General features: G+C 43.9%; 1 protein-coding gene across 1 annotated transcript in view; it reads left to right on the top strand.

Annotated features, from left to right (window-relative positions):
• ALK (ALK receptor tyrosine kinase) overlaps nt 1-25,575 on the top strand; it is a 539,109-nt gene that overhangs the window by 408,262 nt on the left and 105,272 nt on the right. The window contains exons 6-8 of the mRNA XM_073336696.1: nt 1,773-1,904; nt 13,312-13,443; nt 15,210-15,310. Of these exons, the coding sequence (XP_073192797.1) occupies nt 1,773-1,904; nt 13,312-13,443; nt 15,210-15,310 (365 nt within the window). The remainder of the gene's footprint in view (nt 1-1,772; nt 1,905-13,311; nt 13,444-15,209; nt 15,311-25,575) is intronic.

Here is a 25,575-nt window from a genome sequence, read left to right as displayed (position 1 = left end):
GCCCTTGTTGTTAATATTAATTGTGTTGAGTTTCTGGTCACCATTCATCTTTTTAGTGAGGACGGAAGCACAATAGGCATTGGCCACATCAGCCTTTTTTATTTGTCATCACTTATTAGCTCTCCTTCCCCTCTGAGTAGAGAACCTACAGTTTCCTTCATCTTTCTCTTCGTCCTAATGTATTTAACAAACCTCCTCTTCTTGCCTGTTATGTCCCTTGCTAGCTGTAACTCATTTTGTGCCTTAGCCTTTCTGATTTCATCTCTAGATCTCAAAGCACTTTACAAAGGAGGTCAGTATACCCTCATTTTACAGATGGTGAAACTGAAGCACAGAGATGGGAAATGACTTTCTTAAAGTCACAAAGCAAATTAGCAACAGATACAGGAATGGCACCCTGGTCTTCTGACTCCCAGTCCGTTGCCCCAGGCCCATCCATGCTATGTTCCTGCTTTGCAGCAATGAGTGAAGTGAATCCAATAGACAGCAGGCCAAGTTCTGCTCTCACCCACCTGTGTAAATCAGGATTATTTCCATGGAAGTTAATAGAATGTAACTGCAGGTGTAGTTCTGGATTTACTAGTAATATTTTGGAGGTACTCACTAGTATAAATGAGAGCAAAATTTGACCCACAGTCTGGCCTTCTCTTTGAGCCCTTCTGCTTGCAAGGTGTTATAACTGATACAGTAAAGTAAGGGTACTTAAAGCAGGCTAGAAGATTGAGATATGTTTCTTTAGAATAATTTGACATGCTTGCTGACTAGGATGTAGGGTATATGGTAACTAAAGTCTTAAACAAGGAATGTACGTTAATGCGCAACTCCAGTTCCACCATTACTATCAGTTCTACCTTGTGGTGGCCAAGTTGCCCACATCAGAACATACATTGTCTAGATGTCAGAAGGGGAATTATCATTAGGCTATAAAATCTTGCAGCTTAGCTCAGCACTAACTAAAAAGCTTTAGTTCATATAGGCTAAACACTGTTTAGCCTATATGAAATGAGCTGATGATTTTCACATCCCAGTAAATGGTGGTTCACATCACAGCTGGCCTCCTTGTTGGTACTCTCTGCTGTCGGGGGGAGGGAAGAGAGAGGCAAGGATTGATCAGGACAACAGATGCTAAATTATCTTCTAACTCCTAGAAGTATGATGCCTCCATGTCATAGGTTAGGCATACTGGCAGGATGGTGTAGAAGAAGCTCGCACTGTTTGCAACCCTTTGCTGTTCCTGAGCTTCAGAGAAAGCACCTCAATCTTCAGGGCTGTCAGGCTAGCAGGAAATTTTCACACAATTAAAAATCCATGACATGTATTGTTTGACATACCACGTTCTTCAGAAGTACAGCAACACAGACAGTAGGAATTCAACCGTTTTTCTAAAGTATCAGCTCTGCCGCCCCACATAAAAACACTGAAAATGCCTTGAGAACTGTACCTATCTAGTACTTAACACGGACTGTTGGGCATAAGGACAAATGAGAAGCTGCTCTAACATAATGAACACACTATGGTGACCAAGACTGAGAAGGTAAGAAAGGGCAGAACTGCTAATCCTCTGTCATGATGATATGCACTGCTGGGAACGTTCTTGTATTTGCAGAGGGGTGGAGTGGGTAATCCATTAAGTCTTCTGCATCTCTAACTTTCATGATTCTGTGGCCATGTGGTTGGGATCCCAGCAGACACTGCAGTAGGGATATGGAAAAGAGGGTACTCTGGAAAAGAGGGTGCAGCAATCTTAATTGACTAATTTTACTTCTCTCTAGGATCTCCTTCTGGCTCCAAAATGGCCCTACAGGGTTCCTTCAACTGCTGGAATGGAACAGTAATCAAACTGGGACAGGCATGTGATTTCATCAGGGACTGCGCAGAGGGAGAGGACGAGGGAGATATGTGCAGTGAGTAAATTCTGACCCCCAGTTTACATCCTTTCACCTCCATTCTGGAAAATGGGAGCTAGATGTTGCTTCCCAAATCACAGGAGCTTTGAATGAACACATGAAGGCTAATAGGCAGAGAAACAACAGTCTTGTAGGACACATCTAGATGTCTACCTAGAATTGACTATCCGCATTCAAAGTAAAAACAACAAGGAGTACTTGTGGCACCTTAGAGACTAACAAATTTATTTGGGCAAGTGTCTCTTCACTGGCATGCACAAGGTCTCATGTAAAACCTGAGATGGATTCCTCAGGCACTCTCACTACTTTGGCAGTCCCAAAATCCTGATTAGAAATACAGGGTAATTCTGGTTTTTATACCAGTTGCCCACAGAATCATAAAGCTGCTCTCTGATAGCACCTGCCATCCAAGGATCTCAAAGTCTATCACAAAACTGGGGGTGGGAAATAGCTATACAGGCGTGAAAAGTGCATATTAACCCCACTTTATAACTGAGGAAGTGACCTGTCTGAGGTCACAGAGTGAGTCTGGGAAAGAACCTACGTTTCCTGACTCCTAGTCCTATGCTTTGACCACTAGTCAATCCTTCCTCCCCATTCCTGGGCAGTCTGTAGTCTAAGGCTATGTCTATGCTACAACCTAAGGGTGGGATTCCCCTGCTCCTGTCCACATACTCGCAGTGGCGCTCCTCGAGCGAACACAATAGAAATAGCAGTGTAGTCACGGTAGCACGGGTAGAGGCAGCAGAGGCATAGCTGAGCCATGCCAAGTAGAAACCAACTTGAAAACCAGCGGTTATGTACTCGGCACAGCTTAGCCATGCCTCCCTTGCTCCTACCTAGGCTGCTGTGTCTGTGCTGCTATTTATACTTGTGCTAGCTCAATGAGAGCCAGTGCAAGAATGTGTATGTGAGATGGGGAATCACACCCTTAGCTCACAGTATAGTCATAGCCTTTGATGACAATTTCTGCACTCCTGCATATTTCATCAATGGTTGTACTGTTCCAGAGACATCTATATAATGGGCTTTGCCATACATGGTCTTTTTTTTAGTTGTTACTGTAGTAAGACAAGTCCTAGATAAATATGTGACCTCATGCATTGTATCTACTTCACACTGACTCTTCTCAACCTTTTAAAGTGAATTCAGTGCTAATGAAAGGTGCTGGATTGACAGTCGTGGAGACTGAATTCTTCTGTTTCTCCACAAAACAGGTACATCAAGGACAGCAACCTGGGGAAGCTTCTCCTGTGCTGCCCTCTGTGTACCTCAATCCTGACTTGGTGGGACCAGCTCTAGGGCCAGGTTGAACTACAGACTTTTGCTGGCATAACTAGGTCAGTCAGGGTGTGATGAGGTGTGATCCCTGACCAATATAGCTGTGTTGGTCGAAGTCTCTAGTGTAGTTGCAGATATAGTGATGAAACTGCACGTTTGCCAGTATAGCTCACTTCTCTTCTGGAGAACTAGACTAAGTTATGCCGGCAAAAGTGAAACTTTGCCCATATAAACTCTGTCCACACTTGGCATGCTTTGCCGGTATAGTATACTGGTATTCCTACACTGGCAAAGTGATCCTACTGTATATCTAGCCTAGGAGTAACATGGGAGACCATGGAGAATTCCACCCTCTTTACTGCTAGCAAGCGTGCCAGTCAAATCAATGGTATCATAAGTTTTATGCAATGGATAACTGGCATCTGAACTAGGATCACCAACATAGCTCTTATAGGCTACCAAACAGCTTTTAAATGGTTAACTTTTGACATGACCACTAGAGTTTTTACCATGTGAGGTGGAATTTGTTAGTGAGCGTACCAGCCTTGCACTAGTTCAGTTCAGGCTAGGGCCCTAAAAATAGCAGTGTATAGATATTATAGATCCAGCAGAGACCTGGGCTAGCCACCCGAGCTCTGACCTAGGGGGTCAGGTGGGCTTGAGAGCCTGAGCTGCCCTCCAAACTGCAACATCCACACAATTTTTAGCATGCTAGCTTGAGTCTGTCTTCCCGGGTTGGGAGGCTCACACCCAGCTGCACTGTTCACATACCCACTGGTTCACAGCAAACAGGTCTTCATGATAACATTGTATGTAGCATCACTGCTGACCTCAAGCAGATTTGAACTGGCAACCTAAATAAAGCTGTGTTTCACATTACCAGTCTCCTGAGCCATCCAGTCCCTTCTCTGAAACACTGCATTAAAATTAAAATGCACCTAAAAATTTCTCACTTACAGATCTCAAAAAATCCCCCTTTTGTCTAAAAACCTTCAAGTGTAGCTTTAAAAAAATGTAATGGGATTTTTATTGTATTTTAATATTTAATTAAAAACAATAAATGGTGCCTACTAGAATTCTTTTTACCATTGACTATATTTCACTTCATTTCTAGCAGGATGTTACATTACTTACCCAGCCCAATAAATGGATCATCTATGTATGTGTTTTATGTCTTGTATCTGCTGTGCATGAAATCCTGTCTGTACTGTTAGGAGCATTGTAGTATGGGAAGTAGAGCTGTACCGACTGTTATTCCGATCCAAGAACCATCCTTCTGGAATAGGACAGACCTATGGGAACATGGGAATTGGTCCTGCTTTGAGCAGGGGGTTGGACTAGATGACCTTCTGGGGTCCCTTCCAACCCTGATATTCTATGATTCTATGATTCTATGTTTATTGTTTCTCTGGCAAGGAGGATGCACCTCTGGCTAGCGACTCTGGCCAGCCACAGCATGCACACACTAACTGGCTAGGGGGTGGGTTGTGCCTCTAGCTGCCAGATCCCACACCATGGTGGGTCAGCGGGCCAAGCAGCCAATGCCCCTCTCCCAGTGACATGAAATGCATACACCATATATGGCTCATTTCACCCACCATTGAAATGTCGACATCTATAGTCAATGGGGTTATGCAGGCGGAGAATTTGGCCCACTATGACCAGCTGAAAATACCATGAGAGTAAAACATGAGCAGAATATAATTAACTACCTTAGACTTTAGCCAAGATGTCTGAGTTCCCATTTCCAGCTCTTGGGGAGGGAATAATAGACAATTTTGGGTTTGACCACAACAACATAACACAGGTATTCTCCTCTGAAAGACAGCATCCTCAATAATACTGTGACCCTTCATTCTAGGGTGTGAGAAGAGTGCCACCTCTAGAGTCACTTCCTCCAGTACCTAGGTTTCCATTGGTGTGATAGGCTGCCCGGCCTTCCGAAAAACCTAGTGGTTAGCGCAATTGACTTCCAGCTCTTTGCCCTCTCTAAAAGAGCACTAGATGTGCCTGTCCCTGACTGTAAGCTGGGAATCTTTGGCCTTTCACCTGTAGCTTGGCCTTGACCCCCAAAAGGGTTGTGGTATGGGGAATGATGCCTTCCCTCTCCACCAGGTCCCAGTCCAGGGCCAGGTGGGAACCAACACTGGAAGGGTCCTCCAAGCAGCGAGTCTGATTGCTGCTCTGGGCTACTGCCTACTTATATGACCCTTCAGTTTGGGGCATGGCCCCTGAAGTCCAGTCAGTCACTTAAAGAGTCAAAAGGACCAAGGATTTGCTGGTTCTCAAAGCGGGCAATGGTTGGAGAAGGTACTGCCTGTGGGCCTTACCCACTCTGTGGTTCTCTTCGAGACTCAGCCTGCTGTCTGGCTTCCTGAAGAAGGATTTCTCTCTCCTGCTACCTGTCCGCCCCCTGTGCCTGGGCTTCTCGGTGCCTTTTAACCCACTCCTCCAGTTAAAGCATGTTCAGGAGGCTACCTGAACCCCCTATTGCCTTTTAGCCCCTTCAGGCCAAATGTAGGCTTTGTATACCCCATCACAACTGGGTTCTCCAATCTAAGTACTGACTCACTGCTTAGCTCATGAGTACTAGCCCATTCAGTTCTATTATTAAATTCTCTGCTGTTGCAGAGCTGCCCTGACCATATGGGGCAATGCCTATTGTTGGCATAAGGTTCTTTTGCAGAACAAAAAACGATCAAACATTTTACACATCAATTACATCGGTTTATCAGACCAACACACAAAGTACCAAATCTTTTTCATCATTAAGGTTGTCATTTAGTCCTGACAACTTAAACATTTTCATCAATGTTTTCAAGCATGGAAAAAAATGAATCATTGTTGTAGGTTGTTGGGGTTTTTGTTTTATGTTTTCCCTGGGCATTGCTGCCACATACACAAAAGAACTGTCAGAAAGGGTCAAGCCAAATTATTAACTGATGGTGTCTCTCTTTATGAAGTTCAAGGTCTTGTGATTTTCTACCGTTTCTTTTGGTTTTGAAGATACTCATTTTGCCTTTTCTTGTTTTTCTTTTGTGTTTTGTTTTGCTCTTTGCTTTTTTCAAAATGAGCCCTAAAGCCTGCTGTCTGTTAACACCTCTTTACTTATTAATGGCCAAAGAAAATGTCATGGTGGTTCTTCTGCATACAGCCAACTAGTCTTTGTAGAGTAAGTAGAATTAGGGACCCCTGGAGAAAAGAAATGTTGGTGTTTGATTTTTAATCAAACAGTCTTTCGGGGAAAAGAGACCCACCCCACCCCCTCAAAGAATCAAAATGGAATCAGATGCCAAACCATGGTGGTTTGGGGTCATATGTATAGATGTAACAGATTGGCAACAGTGTGCTTGTAAAGGAATTTCCCCTACTGAATATGGGCAGGAAACTTGGTTTCTCCCCCAGTCATCCTGTGATCATGTTAGGATCACTTGAGCCAGAGGGATCCTACAAGACCAACTTCCTGTGATTACAGGGAACCTGGAGGCATCTAATCAAGCTGGTTTATGTCTTTTGTTCTCTCTATTTTGATAGTATTGTGGCGGGGGGGGGCTGAAGCTCTGCATTTGTGGTCATCACAGGGATCATGATGGGGGAGTGAAAGAAGTAGAACAAATTAAGATTTCAGGGAGTGGATCATCCTATGTCTTCTCTGACAAATTCATACACAAGGATTGGAAATTGCTGTAAAGGCAGCCACTGGCCCCCTGATGTAATACAGCCAGTTAGGTAATGTGGCTGCTATGATGCAAGACAGAGATGAAAGGCCAGATTCTCTTCTGGCATAAATTGGCACAACTTTGTTTTACGAAAGCAAAGAATTTACCCCCAGTAGTTTAGATCTGTACTTTTCTGGTGCAGGAGGTGTTGGGGTTTTGGTTCAAGAGCATCCTTCATCTCAGAGTGCTGTCTATGCGTGGTTCCACGGGTGAGGGAATAGCAAATCAAAGGCTGAAGATTCTCTGATGCCAGATGAGCTAACCCAGTTACGTGTGCTATGGATTATGATGTATGGACTGCAGTTACACACCTGAAAACCCTGGGGTGGGGGAAACAACTCCCAAGGGTAACATCACCCCTGTGACTGATCAAAACTCTCCCCCATTCACAATGTAGCCCTCATACCTGAAGAGGGAGTCACTCTGAAGTTTGAAAAGCAGCTGTTCTAGGAGAAGCAGGAGAGGAGTTGGAGATAAGGGAAAGACATTCTTTTAAATTAACATTCCTGTGTTGCTAAATAAAAGAATAGGGAAAGTTTGTTATAGGGCTCAAGTCCCATTTCAGGCTCTGGTGACTCAAACTCCACTCTGTGTGTGGGTGGAGGAATGTGCATTTATGTCTGTGGGGGAATGAGTGTTCCTAGCATCAGGACTAGAAATGTGTATTTCAGGTTTCAGTCAGAGTGACCAAATGACTGCAAAGCATAGGTAATTCTACTGGGCCCCATATGCTATCCAACTGAAATTCTGTGAGGAAAACCAGCTGATTTATCTGTGCATTGGTGATGGATATGACTCAACAGAAGCTACCCAGAGAAGAAATGGTGAGTTGGCATGTTGCCATGCAATGCTCTCTGTAAAAGTGCCCTGCCTTCTCCTGTCTTGCATAAACCTTTGCTAAGTTACAAACCTTTCTCCCCCTCTTTACATTGAAAGGGTTGCATCTGACAGAATTCCGATCTCCACCAAAAAAGCCATTTGGCATTACAAGAAAATCTTTTTTTTCTTTATTGTGGTGAAATGGATAGTCCCTTTTTGCACTTCATTTCTGATGGAACTTGGCAGACCAAGTAGTAACGGGGAAAAAATATGTAGGCGACAGTGTTAAAGATCTATTGGATGCTTTAAGTGTTATCACATTTAGAGGCTTCTTTGACCCAGATCTGAAACTTCCTTCCATAGCCAGTAAAGATTCATAAATTTTATTGAGGGCCAGAAGGGACAATAATGATCATCTAGTCTGACCTTGTGCATAGCACGTGATATAAGATTTCACCAGTAATTCCTGTATGGGTGGAGTGGGCTAGTCAGCTATAGAGGAGGGCCTGGAAAATATGCCCTTCCCTACAGTGTGGCTGACGATCTGGAGTTCCAGCTTCAGGAAAAGTTTGCAGCTATCCGCAACCACGATTGTGTCAGAATCCATGAGGGAATTAACAGGATGCTCTGTTAGCTTCCACATGCCTAGCTTGTTATTGCTGCATGCAAACACTCCAAACTCTATAGCTTGCCTCCTCTTCACACCCAGCACAGTTCTGGACAAAAACAGACACCCCACTCACACTTGGGAGAAGTGATTTTGTGACCTGCAGACTTCATGGACTACCTCTAACTGAAATGGACTAGATTAGGAAGTAGAAAACGGTTTCCCAAATGCACACACTGAATTCACTGTTTCCAGGCTGCTCCACAGACTGTGGACTGATTACAAAGCTGCCAATTTCAAGCCCTTACTACTGCAAGGAAAACATGAATGACCCTAGCAAACATCTGTGACTCTGCAGTGAAAATACTCTTTAACGCTGTTTTTTAATGTTTCAAATTCCCAGGTGCCATTTTGAACTCTATATGGTAGAGGGGAGGTGGGGGAAGAGGGTGCTAAGGTGGTGTGATATAATCCACCTTTAGCAGATACATGCTGGTAGCCAGGGCTTCTCATAACTATTGCAGTGCTTCTTAGAGCAGAAATCTCTCACATTACTGTAGTAATAAACTATATTGGAGTCAGAAAGTTACCGGGCTCTGAAGCAGCTTCTGTCTCCACTGGGTTTGCTGCAGGCTCACTAGCAGAGTGTTCTTCAGGATGAGATGCGTCAAACAGCTCTTCCAAGTAGGGACCTAGAATTTACTATTGGTCCTGATCCACAGCCTACTCTGGGACTGGTTTCATAAACAGAGTCACTTCATATTCCTCACTGGAGCCTGCTGCTGGCTCCCATCAGTCTCCTGCCTGGATTCAGGGGCTAGCCCAGCACCATCCAGACTGACTAGGTCGTCATGAATGGTTGGGTGCAGTGCCTAGGACCTGGTCAACTCCTCATAAAATGGGCATGATGATCGCGAATTGCCCGAGGTGCGGTTCTTGTCCCTGGTTGTCTGGTACTCGCTTTTCAGCTTCTTAATACACTCCCTGCACTGATCACCAGTCTGGAAAAACTGCCAGCTTCTTAGCTATCTGCTGGTACACATGATCATTCCTGGTGCTTTTGCTGAAGGCCACAGTTTTATTGGCCTTGCACCAGAGATTCACCAAAATCTGGCTGTGTGCCCAAGACCATGAAGCAGCACGCTTTGTAAAAGGCTTGTTCAGTCTGGTCTCCACTGCAAACCCAGGAGGTTCTCCAGTGGTGTGCTTGCAGCTCGCTGATCAGAAGACAGTGGATTAATGCTGACTCACTGAGTTGCTGCTGTACGCCAAGGGACATAGGTGGTGCATGAACCCCCCCTGTGGGGAGGCTAGCCCCTGGCCTTGCCCTCCTCTCCCCACTCATAGCCAGAAGAGCCCCACCCCTGCTGCCCCGAGTTCCAGGCCATCCCGCCCGGGCTGGCTAGTCAGAGCACTGGGCAGCCCCGGGCCAGCCAGATGGCCCACTCTCGCCCCAACCCTCTTCGGGGGAGAATCTTAGCAAAGATGGGAAGAGGAGCAGTCTGGGCTAGGGCTACAGGGAAAGAGCAAGATGCAGGAGGCGGACTCAGGGTGGTGCATAGGCGGGGCCACACCTTGCTGTTTGGGAAGACTTGGCCTCCCCTGGCCTACGATACCCCCCACCCATGCCAAGGGCGGTGGCTTCTGTTTTCAGTTGTCAAGTGGAGATTGTTGGGATAGAGAGAACTAAGGAAGTCAGTCCATGAAATTGTGGGATACTTCTGGTGGACTCCCGGGACATGAGTCAAGTGGGGTGTGTCTACACTGTAAAGCAATAGGGCTTGAACCCTGGGTTCTGGCTTGACTCGTGCTTGAACCCTGCACGTCCTGAGACACTGGGACCAAGCCCTGAGTTAGCACAATTTCAGTGTAGAAACAAGGGGGGCTAGGTTTGAGCCCGAGGTTAAGCTCAAGTTTACGTTGTGATGTAGACATACCCACTGTCGTTTGAACCTTTTGAGGTTTGCCTGTCTCTAATGCTATCAAATACAGTAGGTTTCACCAACCCTCATAAAACTCCTGTTCTCCTTAATCAAGCAGAACTCTCATTGAAGACAATGTGAGTTATGCCTAGCTAAGGACTTCAGAAACATGCAATGTGTATGTGGATATTACCTTTTCAATCCAGGTTTTTTTTTCCCTCTGCGCAGTGCATATAGCCCTCACTAATCTGTGTAATGCTAACGAGAGCCTGCTGTGTGTAAATCCCAAGAATCAGGGTAACGTGTTTAGAATGGCTCTATCCTGAAAGCTTTCCTTGGAATGGCAATAAATGGGTGCCATCGCTTTTCTACATATACCAAGCATTAAACAATATTAGTTGAGAATGCAGCACATCTAGAGTGCAGGACATTCAGCAATTCATAATGACATATTTGAGGAGGAGGACAGTTATGCACTGTGGTAGTAATAGCTTTTATTACACATCTCTATTGCTATTGTGCATCACGAGCTGAGCTACAGCTTTTTCTAGCCTCTAGGCAGGGTTTGTTGCTTAGATGTCTCCCCCGCTGCTTGGGCTTGTTTACAGTCTCCCAGACAGGAAAATGCATTCAATCAGACACCACACTGAGCTGTTACAATAGGAATTCAGGGCACACCTGGTTCTGTCATGTTATCTAGATCCCAGCCTGAGGCCGAGATGGTGAAATAATCAAGTGAAGCTTCTGTCCTCTTAGTTAGAGAGTGTAGGGAAGGCTGCACAAATCTGGAGACTTTAAAAGGCAAAACCAAAAATGTACTTTTAAAGGTTTGATTTATGGTAGATTGGATGGCTATGGGATAAGGAGATTTTCACTTCCACTGTAGGTCCCAAGTTCAAAGCTAGCCCGAGCAGTCCCTCTTGAAAGCCATGGACATGTGATGACTGTTGGTGGCCAACGTGGAATGAGTTGGTGATTCTCAGTCCAATTCCTACCTAGAAAATCAGATGTTCACATCACAGACACAATCATCACAGCATTGACTAACTGGCCTCCTGGAGAGAGACCAAAAACTGAATAGGCCATGGACTCTGAACTACCCTCTTAACATATCTATGTCAGCAGTGAGGCACTTTGGGAGAGCAGAGAAGTTTAAGGCCTAATCCTGTGAGGAGCTGTGTCCTGTGATCCTTATGGAGTGAATGGGTATTGATAGTGCTCAGCATCTTGATGATAGGCCTCTTGTACAGTTTCTGACAAGATGATACTTCTTGTATAAACAGAAAACTTCGGGGGTGGATTGAGGAAATGATCTTTTAAACTACTCCTGCAAATGAAGAAGTGGGAGAAGGAAGCATTTTATTAAATCTTGTGGAACTCAGATACTGCAGTGATGAGGGCCATAGATACTTTAAATAAATATACATGAGAAGATAGGTAGTTTTGGTTTCAGGGCTGTCAGTCACCACTGCATTCACTTTTGGTTTTTTCAATTGCCCTTCACAGCTCCCCAGTCGCTAGCAGGATTATGTGAGCTATATTGAAATCACATTTTCAAACAACATAATGGAGAATCCATCCTTCCTTCACTTTCTGGCCAAGATACATGTTCAGGATCCTGTGTTTCTCCTGCAAGAGTTAATGGCACTGCCAGTGACCTTTACCAAATCACTTCCCTCTGACTCCTTGCTCCGCATTCAGTGTCTGTGGGTGTGTCTTCCTAGCACAATTGGCTGGAGTTGTAACTCGAGTATTACCCCTAATTCGTCTCCACACACAAAAATCACAAGTTGTAATTTCAGACCTAATGGTCCCAGTGGGAGCAGTAAAGGAACAACCCAAGACACAGGTCCCAGATCTCAAAGCTATGCAATGATAATGGATGATAAAATGAACTTATTGGCTACGCAAAGTGGTGCTTTAAGATTGAGCTAGCTGGCCTATCCAGGGGCTGGGCTGAAGTAAAGAAGTGGAGGTGCAACAGCTTGAGTCACAGCAACTTGTCAGCAGCTAATTCAATCACTCAACTAATCCGGTCATTCTGTGCCGCTAATCAAACCACCCTGTGTAACCCCAGTGCTGTTTTGAAGTGTAGTTGCTATTCACTCTCACTCCTGCTAAAAGGGGTTATTACTCTGCTTTACTCACCTTTGTGTGTGTGTGTGTGTAGTCTAATATCTTGTCTACCCTGCAATTAGACACCCCGCGATGGCCGGTGCCAACTGACTCGGACTCACAAGGCATGGGCTAAGGGACTGTCTGTCCTCTCACCAGGAGTGCTTGTACCAATTATACTGTCAATGTGGGGTATTGTGGACTGCTCCTGAAAGCCAGTAACTGTTGACATAAGTAAGGCAGTGTCTACACTGACACTGCATTGACCTAACTACATCAACCTTGATTCTATGCCGCTCATGGAGGTAGAGGTATTAGGTCAGCGTACCGGGGAAGATACAGTGGCAGGTGCGAAATTTAAGTGTAGACACTACTACAGTTAGGTCAACGTAAGCTACCTTGCATCCATCTAACTCTGTAGCGTAGACCAGACCATAGAGACAGGAAGCCAGTGACTAATAAAACATTGGGACTTACAATGCAGAACTCTGTTAAAAAGCACAAGCCAGTAACAAAATGAAAGAGGGAGCTTCAAAACTGCAAATAGGGTTGCAAATAAAATGTTCACATTTCATCCCTAAGTGCATTCCAAAGTCGGGGAGGTATTACTATCCCCCTTTCACAGATGCGGAACCTGAGGCACAAAGAAGTGCAATGACTTGCTTGAGATCAGAGCAGAATAAGGGGTGGAGTTGAAACTAGAACCTGAGTGTCCAGACTCTCAGGGATTTGCCCCTCTCTTTCAGCCAACAGTCACACCTTGAAGTGTTGTCACCTTGTCACCCATGGCATGATGGGCAACAGCAAATGGCCACTTGGAGATGGGAAGAGTCAGCCTGCTCCAAAATAACCCTGGGAGAACATTCACTGCTTTCCTTCTGCTGTGCCCAGGAATCCACTCATCAGCTCTCCTGTGTTTTTTTGGATTCTCCCTCTTGCAGAAAAGCTCCCCCCTGGCTTTTACTGTTCTTTTGAAGAAGGGGATTGCGGCTGGACCCAGGGCTCTCTCGCCTCTCTCACTCCTTCATGGCAGATCGGAAACCTGGAGTACAGCCACTTCCCTTCACTAGAAGGTATGAGGGTGTACCAGGAGATTCAGGGAATGAATGGCAGGTAACAAAGAGGGTGGAGATATGCTAAAGACAGAGAGGGAGGGTTTTTTCGGTGCAGAACACAGGATTTGCACTTGTCTTGTTTTCATAAGTCCTTTATATTCAGCTTTCAGTGAAACAAAACCTATCTTTCCACCTTAAACACTGAGCATGAGACCACTGGAGCTGTCATTGTCCTGTCTGTCTTGTCACTAGAGATTGGTGTCCCAAGCTTCTGTACTTTACTTCAGATAAGTCCTTATTCCTTTTTATCCTCTTCACATCCTCCTGCCTCCACCCTGCCAAGCCAGCCAGATCCTTCACCCTTCCACAATTCCTTATTTACTTTCTCTTAATCCTGCCTCTGCTTCCTTCCTCCCCACCATCCCTTTCTTTCCTTTTAATCCCGTGTCCTCTTTGCCCCATCATCTCTCAATCCCCCCCCCAATACACACACACACAAACACTCCCCTCCACTCCCCCTACAATTTCAACATTGCTCTCATAAACCCACAGTATTCAGTGGTTTATATCCTGGGCATTGAACTATGACCAGGCTGAAATGTGGCATACGAACTACCTGCCTCCATGAACATTTTCCCTCATACAATAGTATAAATCAGAGGAGACATTTATTGCTTAGATGCAGAGCCACTAAAGGAAAACAGTAATAAGACAGAGTAGTGTCTGCCGTACACACTATCCCAAAAACGCTGTTCAGAGTTGAATAATACACCGACAAAGTGAAATGTTAAGGGCCAGCTCTTTTGCTGGGGTAGAGTCATTGACTGCAGTGGTGCTATGCCAGTTCATTACCAGTGGATGACCTGCCCCACAATATTGCAGAGAACAAAGAAATTAAGAGGCATGGCTAAGTAAGATAACTGAGAGCTAGAGAGGGCACCCTGGGGAGCGAACAGTAAAGTGTTGCTGCTTCATGATTTCTCTATTCTGCAATGGTGAAATTCAACCCAAGCCACATAACTAGGTTTCTTTGTAGGGGAAGCATATAGGAGTTGGGAGGGTGAGGACAGAACTGGAATCCTCTCCACACCATGTAGGCAGGGTTCAGTGCAGCCTAATCTCTCGTCTTTCACAAGTACTCCTGTCCCAAGGCAGGGGGAGCAAAGCTTATGTGGAAGCTTGCAGCCGCTGCATTGTCCGCATTTTTGACCCACTGATCGTTCCCACAGACTCAGCCCTCTCTGGCTCTGTGTAGAGAGAGAGCAAAGAATTTCCCTTTGCGTTTTCCTCCACTCCCTATGCCCTCTGCAAGAAAGTATCTGTGTTTCCAGTTCCTCCTGCAGTCCTTGTTACGATGAGTGACCTTTAGCCTAAAGGAACAGACAGGACTCCAACTGCATTGCTATTAATCTGGTATATTTCACCAACATGAAGATTCACTTAAAATTAATTTTTTTAACATGCATTTTGTTGTGGATCCAGCAAAGAAAATGAATCCCAAATTACGCAGAAAAATAATGTGTGTGAAGAAGATAGCCAGATCACTTAAATATGTTTCCCGAATAGGGCCCCAGAGTATGGGAAGCTGTATTGACTGCATCCAAACTAAATTGAAAAATGCCTTTTGTCATATGTTATCCCCCTGAAACAGGGACCAGTTAACACAATTGGAACCAGACTAGATAAGGTTCTTAGAGGAATGTTCTGATGGGCCTTTTACAAACCTTGCATCCAGAAGTTAGTGGCAACAGCATGTCTGCTCTTCTCTTTTGTTTTTTATCTAGGTTGTGCATTCTTGCTAAACACCAGTGAGGTCCCAGTGGCAGAAACAACCATCATGACCAGCGCTGTGTTTCCAGCTCCAATTAGGAATTCTCCTTGTGAGGCAAGTCCTAAAATCTCTTCTTTCTCCCACAATGTTTTCCAAACTTTGTTTTCAAACACCACTACTGGCAGATCATCCAAATCTCCCATTTGGAGGCTCAGATTGGCGCACAGACATGCAAATGCCCATTTTGTGGATCTGTGTGCACCGTTGAGATCTGGATGCTCTCTTAAAGCACCCACAAACTGGACTCTATGAAAAATGAAGCCTGACTAGCTTACATTGTGGATGTAACCCAGTATAATGTATTTACACTAATGCATTGATCAGCCAGTGTTTTGTTAATACAGAGATGAAGGGCTATATTGTGGCTTAAGCAGCCAAAGTAACAACGAGAAGGGGGATCGAGAGGTGCACTGTGCCAGCAACACCACCCAAAGACATTCTGTCTTCAGAAATCAGAGGCAGCTGTAGTGATGCATATGCATTAGGAGTGTGTTCAAGACTGGCTCCTAATCTATTCAGAAGGTGCAGAATGCACTTTCCTAATCGCCATCCAGTATTCAGGCAACCGGGGCTTTATCGTGCCCCACCGCAATCCCACTACTCCTTGCTTAGGCCCTGTTCTTGCAAGTGCTAAGTTAACAGAAGCTGAGGTTGCTCTGCACTTCAGAGCTGAGCCCTCACTCGGGTGAAAGTGGCATTAATGTCGGTGGGAGACTTTCCTGAGCCAGGAGTGAGTGAGAACTGCAGGATTTGGTCACACAGAGTAACTAGCATTGCTGAGTAAATCGTGTATAACCTCAAATTGTGGTTTAGATAATGATACGTCCAAGGGATGCGTGTAGATTGGAGACATCACATGTCCAGTGGTCTGCACTCATATAGTGCATGATAGTAGCAGTGATGTTTATTTATTGTTCTACATTTTTAACAGTAGTTAGTGATTTAGGGTGCCTTGCACAACGAGACACCACAAAAGGTTCTGATTTTCCAAGGGTTTGACACTCTACTTTTGGAAAATCAGACTCCTTTAAAGTATCTCAGGCCGGTCACCCAAAAATCTGGGACACCCAAAATCATTTGTCATGTTTGAAAATATAGATCATTCTGTATTTGTTAAGCACTAATAATGTACTAAGTATTGTGTAAGACATGAAACAAAGACTGTGTGTGCTCCAGTCCCTATACAGGAAGAAAGAAGACGGGATGTTCTGGGACACCCAGAGGAAGGGGTTTTCTTTGATTTAATGTTTGATTTGGTTCACTTCTTGAAGGCATCTTACTTCATGCAGAGAAATGAACGCTAGTTCGTTCCCTGCATGCTCTTGCACTCTTGCTTTTGTAGGAGACTCCTTCTGCCTTTTCTTCCCCCATTCCAAAGGCATGTACGGGATCTGAATATTTAAAGGCCTCCTTTTGTCATAAACCAGCAAGAGTGAATATTTTTCATAACCTGCCTGCTGCAGGAAGCTGGGGGAAATCATTTCCCCATATATATAATTTTTTTTCTTGAGCCTACGATAGTGCAAATAATTAAACTTGCTGCTGAGGGGAAGCTACCATCTATTGTATCTGCTCACATGCTGTCCCACCTCCATTACTCCCCTTGGCACTTACAAGGCATCCGGACACATGCAGCATTGCAGCTGTTGGTAATAAAGAGTGAAGGAGTTTGACGAGGGGTTTTGTCTCTTGCCTTTTTAAATCGTGTAAAAGCCTCTGTTCTCAACACGTCCCTGGGAGCTTCAAATTCTATTTTACTGGAACAATCTTTCTGCGATCAGAATAATTTAGTGCCACTTCTCAGCCTAACATAAGGAGAGGAAGGAGACGTTCCCTCCTATTTATCCCGCCAATAGGTGCAAATGATCTTTCTCATAATGGAGTTTTAGTCAGAAAAGTGGCTGTGAAATAACATAATGCATTTCCTATTTTTTCCCTCTCAGTCACTTCCCAATGGGGCTGGCTCAAGTTCAGGCATTAGATATAATTGTTCTACGGGTCAGTGCTGACAGCTCAACCTGGCATGCCTCAACCAGGTTGGGTTCTTTCGCAACCAGAATTTCTCTGACAAATTTATTCATGATACATGAGGGACAATAGATCCCAGAAAACTCCCATAGAGTCCTGCTTGCTCCCATAGGTGGAGCTCTTGCTCACTGTCCCATTGTCAGTGCAGCTCACATTCCAGAGTCCTGCTTGCTCTCCCTTTGCTGTGCTCACTGCGTCATCCTGTGCAGTACGAAAAATGTATTCCAGTCCCATAAAGAGATCTGACTTTCTCTTACAGGAAGCTGAGGCTGAGTAAGTGGGGCCAGTCTCTTCAGATAAGCACCCACTAATTTAGTTGTTCATTTGATTTTGAGCTAAACCTTTTGAAGTAGCAAAATTGTGCTGTGGGACAGTGAGAACAGATTCCTGCATGTCTGTAATGTAGTGAGAACCCTTTTCTGAGGCTGTTTTGGTACCTTCCCTGGAGGTGGAAGCTGGAAGCCAATTTTAGGTGCCAGAGTTAACCAAACTTGTTTTAGAAAGTCTCAACTTTCCTCTTACACCCAAATGTGGACTGTCCAGAGAAGAACTGTGGCACATTGGTGAAGAAGTTTGTGCTGATTTTATCCATCCTCCCTGGCTACAAAGAAGGCTCCATCCTCCAATGCCATTGATCCAGCTTCTTTCACCAGCACTAAATTCATTTTCAGCCTGTTTCTTTGATATGTAAATAAATAATGGGAGCTCCTATTGAATTTCCCAGAGCAGCTGTATTGGAAGCACCAATCGTGCATTTTTCTCTTTTTCCCTTGCTCCTGGAGTTTTAAATAAGTCAGGACACGTGTTAATAACATTGACTCTGAACACTTGAGTGTGAAAAATGCTACAGGGAGATGTCTCCAGCACTTCTGGCTTTCCTTTAACATGTTTCATTTTGCAGAACATTGCCCAAGTCCTTTCTAATCTTGAGGGTGTTATTTTTAAATACCTGGAAGTGGTGAATACACGCTTCATTTTCCTTCTTTTGTTGCTTCCATCGCTGCCTGTTCCCTGTTTCATCAGGTGATCTCCAGTATCTCTGGGATTTCCGAAGGACAAGATGGGTGCCCTGTGATCTGGTAGAGGAATTGTTCCCCCTGTTCATTTTGGTTTTCAGTGGAATGAGGCCCCTTTCTCTCTCCCAAGGACAAATGCAACTTGTGCTTTCATTTTTGCCATTATGAAACCAGAGCATGGAGATGAAATGATGAAAGTTGAGGAGTATTTTAAACAATGATGATGATCGAGATAAAATGAAGGGGGGGGACCCACTCAACCCCACTAGAATTGAACAATCAAAGCAGGTGGATTATCATTTTGTCATTTCCATGAGCCTCTTTGCTTGCACATCCAATCTAAGACTGAAAGCAGAAGTGCCAACATGTTGCAAAAGAAACTACTCTCACGGAGTCACTGGCCTGACCAGAAGCATGATAGTCCAGGAATTTCATGATACTTGCATGATACTCACAAGAGGCCCAGCAGAATTTGTGCTGAGGTCCAAATAGTTATCTTTCTAAAGCTCATAGCTTGAAATGTGCTTCTTTCTATATGTTCCATTTCTAGTATGCAAAAAAGTGTTGTCATTGCCAATGCTAGCAATGTGATGCTTCACATTCACGCACAAAAATTGCTCAGATTTTATAGAGCTGTGTCTGCCACATGGGATTATACTCATCTATGGCTGTGTTAAATGTGTTCAGCCTGTAGCTTCAATTTTTGCTTCAGTAAGTCCACTCCACCCTGAGCATGATAAAATTTCTTCTGAGCTTCCTTAATACCTAGCTTCCAGTTAGTGAGCTAGTACATTCACATCTGAAGGCAACTTTCATGGTTCCCTGCCCACAAAAGAAGAGCCATGGCAACACAGAGTTGAAATGCAAGAATCGGCAGTTGATTTGTGCAGGATAGCTAACATTCAAGGATACCTGCACTAAACATTGTAGGCAGCGAAAAACCCTGCCAGCAACTGTCAAAGTCATGCTGCTTTTTCACAATATGTCAACCTCTAGCATGTATGTGCTGGTTGAGGTTAGAGGGGGTGGCATCCAATGGGATTAAACTCCTGCAGTTCCAAGGGGAGGCATGGGTAGATTCCTTTCGGTCTGCCTTTGAGCTACTTTTGTTGCTAGCTATCATTGTATATCCCTCTTTTCTCCCATTCTTCAACAATCTTTGCTGATGCCAGGCCTTGCCTCCCTGATTGGTGGAGCCATAATGCTGATATTGAAGGTCATTGCAAGTTAGAATGGAAAAAGGGGCTGCAACACTCCAGATTGCCATTGAGCCATCTTCCCTTTAGAAGCCTGGTGCTGTGAGCATGTAGCATTGTCTCTCATGGTCTTCCAGAAGTTTGTCTGGGAAGTAGTTTGTACCAGAGTCTCGCAGATGTAAGCGGACACAGTCTTGGTGAGGACCCAAGTGACTCTCAATATGTTTGTTTCTTCTGCATTTAAGAAGCTAATACATTGCACATGCCTCATGATCAGTAATTCCTGGTTGGCCTGGACTGATTAACCATCTGGTTTTACAAAACCTACCGTCAATGTTTCTTTTTGTCTTCCTACGTAATGGCCCAGGACATGTTAGTATCAACAGGAATAAATCTTGCGCAATTGCTCAGGTGAAATGAGTGTCTACCGTGACCATTTTGAAGGTCCCCCTTGTCTCTAACGAAACTTGTGGACTATCTGATGACATCCTTTTGCCTGGTGGCCTGTTGTCTGCAATGCAGCATAGTTATTTTGCCTCAATATACTAAATTTTAACCTCAGACTTGTTCTTTTAATTCCTCCTAATCATTTCAGAGCTTTCCATTTACTGAGTCAGTGAGGTTGCATATGAGCAGCTAATCTGCATCTGAAGCAGGGCTCCAAAATCCAGAATACAAGACACTGATGAGCCAGCGTCGACCGGAGATGGTTAATTAGTTCCTTAATGGTGTTTCTGGCTTCAGCATATTTTGCTGCCAGTCCAGGACCCAAGGAGCCATTTGATGAATAATGCAGGGATATGCTACCAAGAGCACGGATTCAGCTCTTTCAAAATGTGCCACCATTCTGTTGTCAGGACTCATCTGCCATCATTGATGCCTTACTCCATAAAATGATTGCCAGCCTCATTCAGAAGTCTTAACTAGGGCATCCATCTGATCATCTGCTCCATTTCATTTCAGCAGGTGTGAAAGTACCTGGAATATCCTGCTGTGAAGCTTAGAAACCATAAAAATCACAGCCAAAGTTTCCCATTTGAGCACCATGCCAGTCAATTCATTCAGAGCCAGTCCATTACAGTCTGCATGATGCACTTCGACAATGAGTTTCTCTCACATCTGATTCCAACTACTCCTTTCGTTCAAACAGCTGACATGTGCATCCATTCCAATTCACTGACTGCTTCAGCTTTCAGTTTTGCTATAGCCAAAGGTGCTCTCTTTCATCACTTCAGATTCTACAGACTCTTGTTGCCGGGCTGGTCCTCAGAGAATGTGGAAGCTAGAAGGCTCCTGTGGTGGTATATTGGGCTACTCAAGACTTTGTGTATGAGCCTGAAACTGTTGTAGTCAGAATGGCACAATGAAGTGGCTTCACAAGTTCATATTTGAAGTCTCAAGGTATTTTGCAGAGGAACTGGTCTTTGCATCACAAAGATACACTCTTTTCCCCATTATAGATTAAAATCATTGGCTTGGAAAGGTTGATCAATTCAGTTTCAAATTCACCTCTTTCATTTAATATGCAAAAATATCAACACAGAAGTTTTACTTCTGATGAGCCAAGAAGGAAGTGGTTTACATCACCGCCAAACTCCAATCCAATGGGCTGCAAGAGAAAGCTATCATTACAATTTCGTAGTATAATAATCTGAAGTTTCTAATCACCTGAAGGAATGTTAAGTACTTCACAGCAGCAGGATCATTTCACCTGACACTAAGATGCAGCAGAAGAGAGATGATTGTATTTCACTGGAATGGCAGCAGGGCTTCTACAACAGGACACCAACATAAAGCCCCTCTCTCCTGCAGCATCCCTCCCTGAAACAGGCATTACGTCTCCAGCAACAGTACAGCCACCACACCAGGAAGTGTTACATCCTGCCTTGCTCTAGAGAGCTAAAAGTATCTGGGCAGGTGGCAAGCTGGAAGCCACTACATCCTATGCAAAGAGATGTTTGATTTATGCTACCTTGTCTTCATGCTCCTCCCTTCATCCCCACTTGTCTGTTTCATCTGGAACTGGGCAAATAATGGATAGGTAGTTCACTGGTTTCCCACACCTGAAGAAGAGCGCAGTGTAAGTTCAAAAGCTTGTCTTTCTCACCAACAGAAGTTGGTCCAATAAAAGATATTACCTCACCCACCCTGTCTCTTTAACATCCTGCGACCAATATGACTACAAAAACACTGCGTCCCTTTTGGTTCACTGGCATTTAAAAAAAACTTAAATTGTTTTGGGTTGAATGAAAATGACATTTTGCAAAATTTCAGCGAATAGAAGAGTTTTAAAAAAAATCTGAGTTGAAACATTTTGTTATGCCTAAAAAACATTTGGTTTCATTTAGCAAAAAAATATTTTCGATATTATTGAAACATTTTTACATTTTCTGTTTGGTCAAAACTAATTGGCAAACTTGACACACATTCGTGAATAGCTTTGGCCAACTCCAAACTTCATTTTTGGGTGAATAAACTATTCATCCAAAATATTTCGCCCAGCTCTAGTTTAATCCACCTATCACATCTTGTCACGCTTCTAAGTTGTGAACTCTCTGGGGACAGGGACTCTGTTCTTGCTTCTTTGTCCTACACACTGTACAACAATGAGTTCCTGATCTTGACTGTACCTCTGGGCATTACTGTAGTACAAACTATGAATAAAAATTAATAATGGTATCTAGCCCGGTGGTGTGTGCTGCCACTGGCAGTGGCCTATACCCATGATTCAGATCACTTTGTGATGCCAACCCATTGGAATCATCACAGAATAGGAAATAGCCACAACATCCCCTGAGATGGATGCACAGGGTCTAACTGATCACTGTATGCGGGATCAAGAAGGAATTTCCCCCCAGGTCAGATTGGCAGTGACCTTGTATGTGAAGTCCAAGGTTTGGCACTGTATTGGCATGAAAGAAGAACAGGGCCTTGGGGCTTTGGTCCTTACAATTGCAAACAGAAGTCTTCTCAGTGTGGTCCTCTTCCTAAGTGTGGAGACAAGAGGCCTGAAAACCCGGTAGCTGTAAAAGAAATGAGCTGCCCCCATTCATTTAAATGAGGTGTTAATTTTGAAGCCAAACACAAAGTTATTGGGGTAACTGAGTGAAATTTAAGGACCTGGGATATGCAGGAAGCCAGACTAGATGATCGCTGGAGGGTAGCCATAGGATACAGAAGGACCTAGACAAATTAGAGGATTGGGCCAAAAGAAATCTGATGAGGTTCAACAAAGACAAGTGCAGAGTCCTGCACTTAGGACGGAAGAATCCCATGCATTGCTACAGAGTAGGGACCGAATGGCTCGGCAGCAGTTCTGCAGAAAAGGACCTAGGGGTTACAGTGGATGAGAAGCTAGATATGAGTCAACAGTGTGCCCTTGTTGCCAAGAAGGTTAACGGCATTTTGGGCTGTATAAGTAGGGGCGTTGCCAGCAGATCAAGGGACATGATCATTCCCTTCTATTCGACTTTGGTGAGGCCACATCTGGAGTACTGTGTCCAGTTTTGGGCCCCACACTACAAGAAGGGTGTGGAAAAACTGGAAAGCATCCAGCAGAGAGCAACAAAAATGATTAGGGGACTGGAACACATGACTTATGAGGAGAGGCTGAGGGAGCTGGGATTGTTTAGTCTGCGGAAGAGAAGAATAAGGGGGGGATTTGATAGCTGCTTTCAACTACCTAAAGGGGGTTCCAAAAAGGATGGCTCTAGACTGTTCTCAGTGGTAGCAGATGACAGAACAAGGAGTAATGGTCTCAAGTTGCAGTGGGGGAGGTTTAGGTTGGATATTAGGAAAAACATTTTCACTAGGAAGGTGGTGAAGCACTGGAATGCATTACCTAGGGAGGTGGTGGAATCTCCTTCCTTTGAGGTTTTTAAGGTCAGGCTTGATAAAGCCCTGGCTGGGATGATTTAGTTGGGGATTGGTCCTGCTTTGAGCAGGGGGTTGGACTAGATGACCTCCTGAGGTCCCTTCCAACCCTGATATTCTATGATTCTGTGATCTCATGGTCCCTTGGGATGATCAGCAGTGAAATACCTCACGCTCTGGGACTGTGGCCAGAGGTTCAATTCAGCATCATCAGCATCACCACTTCATCCTCCCCATGCCCAAATCTGACCTCTGCATAGACTTGATGCCTCAGGCAAAGATGCTCTCATAATGCACACATACAAACCCCATCTTAGCTAATTGTACAGTGTCAAGTCATGGGGAGGGGTAAAACAACTACTGACCAGCTTTTTCCCTGAAGCATGATAACTGCTAGCCTTTCTAATTCTGTAACCTAGCTAAATAGAGAATGGAGAAAATGTATATTATCAAGACAACAAATAGTATTACCATATAAAAATATAGGTGCAATTACCTAACCTCCCTAGTTAGGTTCTGTGCTGGATTTGAAGCATTACAAAATTATGAAGGGTTTTTTTTATGAGAGTTGAATCAGGACTCAGTGCTGTGAATACTCTCTTGTGTCCAGAAATCCATCATTAACGTAGCCTCAGTAAACTCATTCCTTGGGCAGCCTCACATTTGTTGATTATTGTGATGGCTGCATAAATCCAGCCCCTGCATGCAGTATTTTTTTTTCTTATTAAGCTCTTTATAAGCAGAGAGTTTGAGGGGGTTATTTCAAAGAAAATTAGACAGCAGTGTTCATGTTAGAGATTTTGAGACCAGACCAAATTGCAAAGATTTATATTTCATTCCTGACAATGAGAGAAAATGAGTCCTAAAACGAGAAAATGCCAGGAAATAATTTTATCTACAGAGATAAAGAGCCACTAAGGGACTTTGTTACATTAGATGTAACCAAAATGCTTGAGACTGTTCTCCATACAGTACTTTAATTAATAAAAAGCAAAATATCACTGGATCATAATTGGAAAGTCCATAAAAACCTGAAGAGAAGGAGGGAAAAACTAATTTTTGAAAGGAATATCTAGGGGACAAGCATGTAATTGCTAGCGACACCCTCTTATTGCAGTCATTCTGCACTTGTTTCTGCTGCTGCCTGAATATAGGAGAGTTCATCACTGAAAAAGCTGTCAGGTTTAACTTGTATCTATTAGATCATGTCTAAAGGGAGAGTGAGCCTTAGAGTTATGGATCACACAAGTACTAAAGTCGTCCTTTTATAATAAAGTACATGTGCACTGAACATAAAAGTGATAAGAAAACGGTCCATGTTTTAAACTTATCTGTTGTTTTGGGTTGTTTTTTTTAAAAAGGCACTGCTCCAACGGCATATATGAGGTACTGGGGGTTTCCACATACATACACTCATAGATTAAGGTCAGAAGGGACCATCATGATTAAGGGCAGAAGAGAAAACTATCCCACTGTGTAGAAGAGATAGGAAGTATGGCAAGAGACCACCCTGGCTTAAACAAGAGATCTTCAATGATCTGAAACTCAAAAAAAGAGTCCTACACAAAGTGGAAACTAGGTCAAATGACAAAGTATGAATATAAACAAATAGCACACGTATGTAGGGACAAAATTAGAAAGGCCAAGACGCAAAATGAGATTAAACTAGCAAAAGACATAAAAGATAACGAGAAAACATTCTACAAATACATTAGAAGCAAAAGGAAGGACAAGGACAAGGTAGACCCATCACTCAATGAGGGGGGGAAACAATAACAGAAAATGTGGAAATGGCAGAAGTGCTAAATGACTTTTTTGTTTTGGTTTTCACCAGAAAGGTTAGTAGTGATTGGTCATCTAAAATAGTGAATGCCAGTGAAAATGAGGTAGGATCAGAGTCGAAAATAAGGAAAGACTAAGTTAAAAATTACTTAGACAAGTTAGATGTCTTTGGGTCACCAGCGTCTGATGAAATGCATCCTAGAATACTCAAGGAGCTGACTGAGGAGACATCTGAGCCATTAGCGATTATCTTTGAAAAGTTATGGAAGACAGCAGAGATTCCAGAGCATTGGAAAAGGGAAAATATAGTGTCAATCTATAAAAGGGGGAATAAGGACAACCCAGGGAATTACAGACCAGTCAGCTTAATTTCTGCACCCGGCAAGATGGAGTAAATAATTAAGCAATCAATTTACAAACACCT

This window comes from Lepidochelys kempii, chromosome 3 (assembly GCF_965140265.1).
Source record: "Lepidochelys kempii isolate rLepKem1 chromosome 3, rLepKem1.hap2, whole genome shotgun sequence".
Classification (NCBI taxonomy): domain Eukaryota; kingdom Metazoa; phylum Chordata; order Testudines; family Cheloniidae; genus Lepidochelys; species Lepidochelys kempii.
Note: the sequence above shows the minus strand (reverse complement) of the source record. Positions and strands in the feature narration are given on the sequence as shown.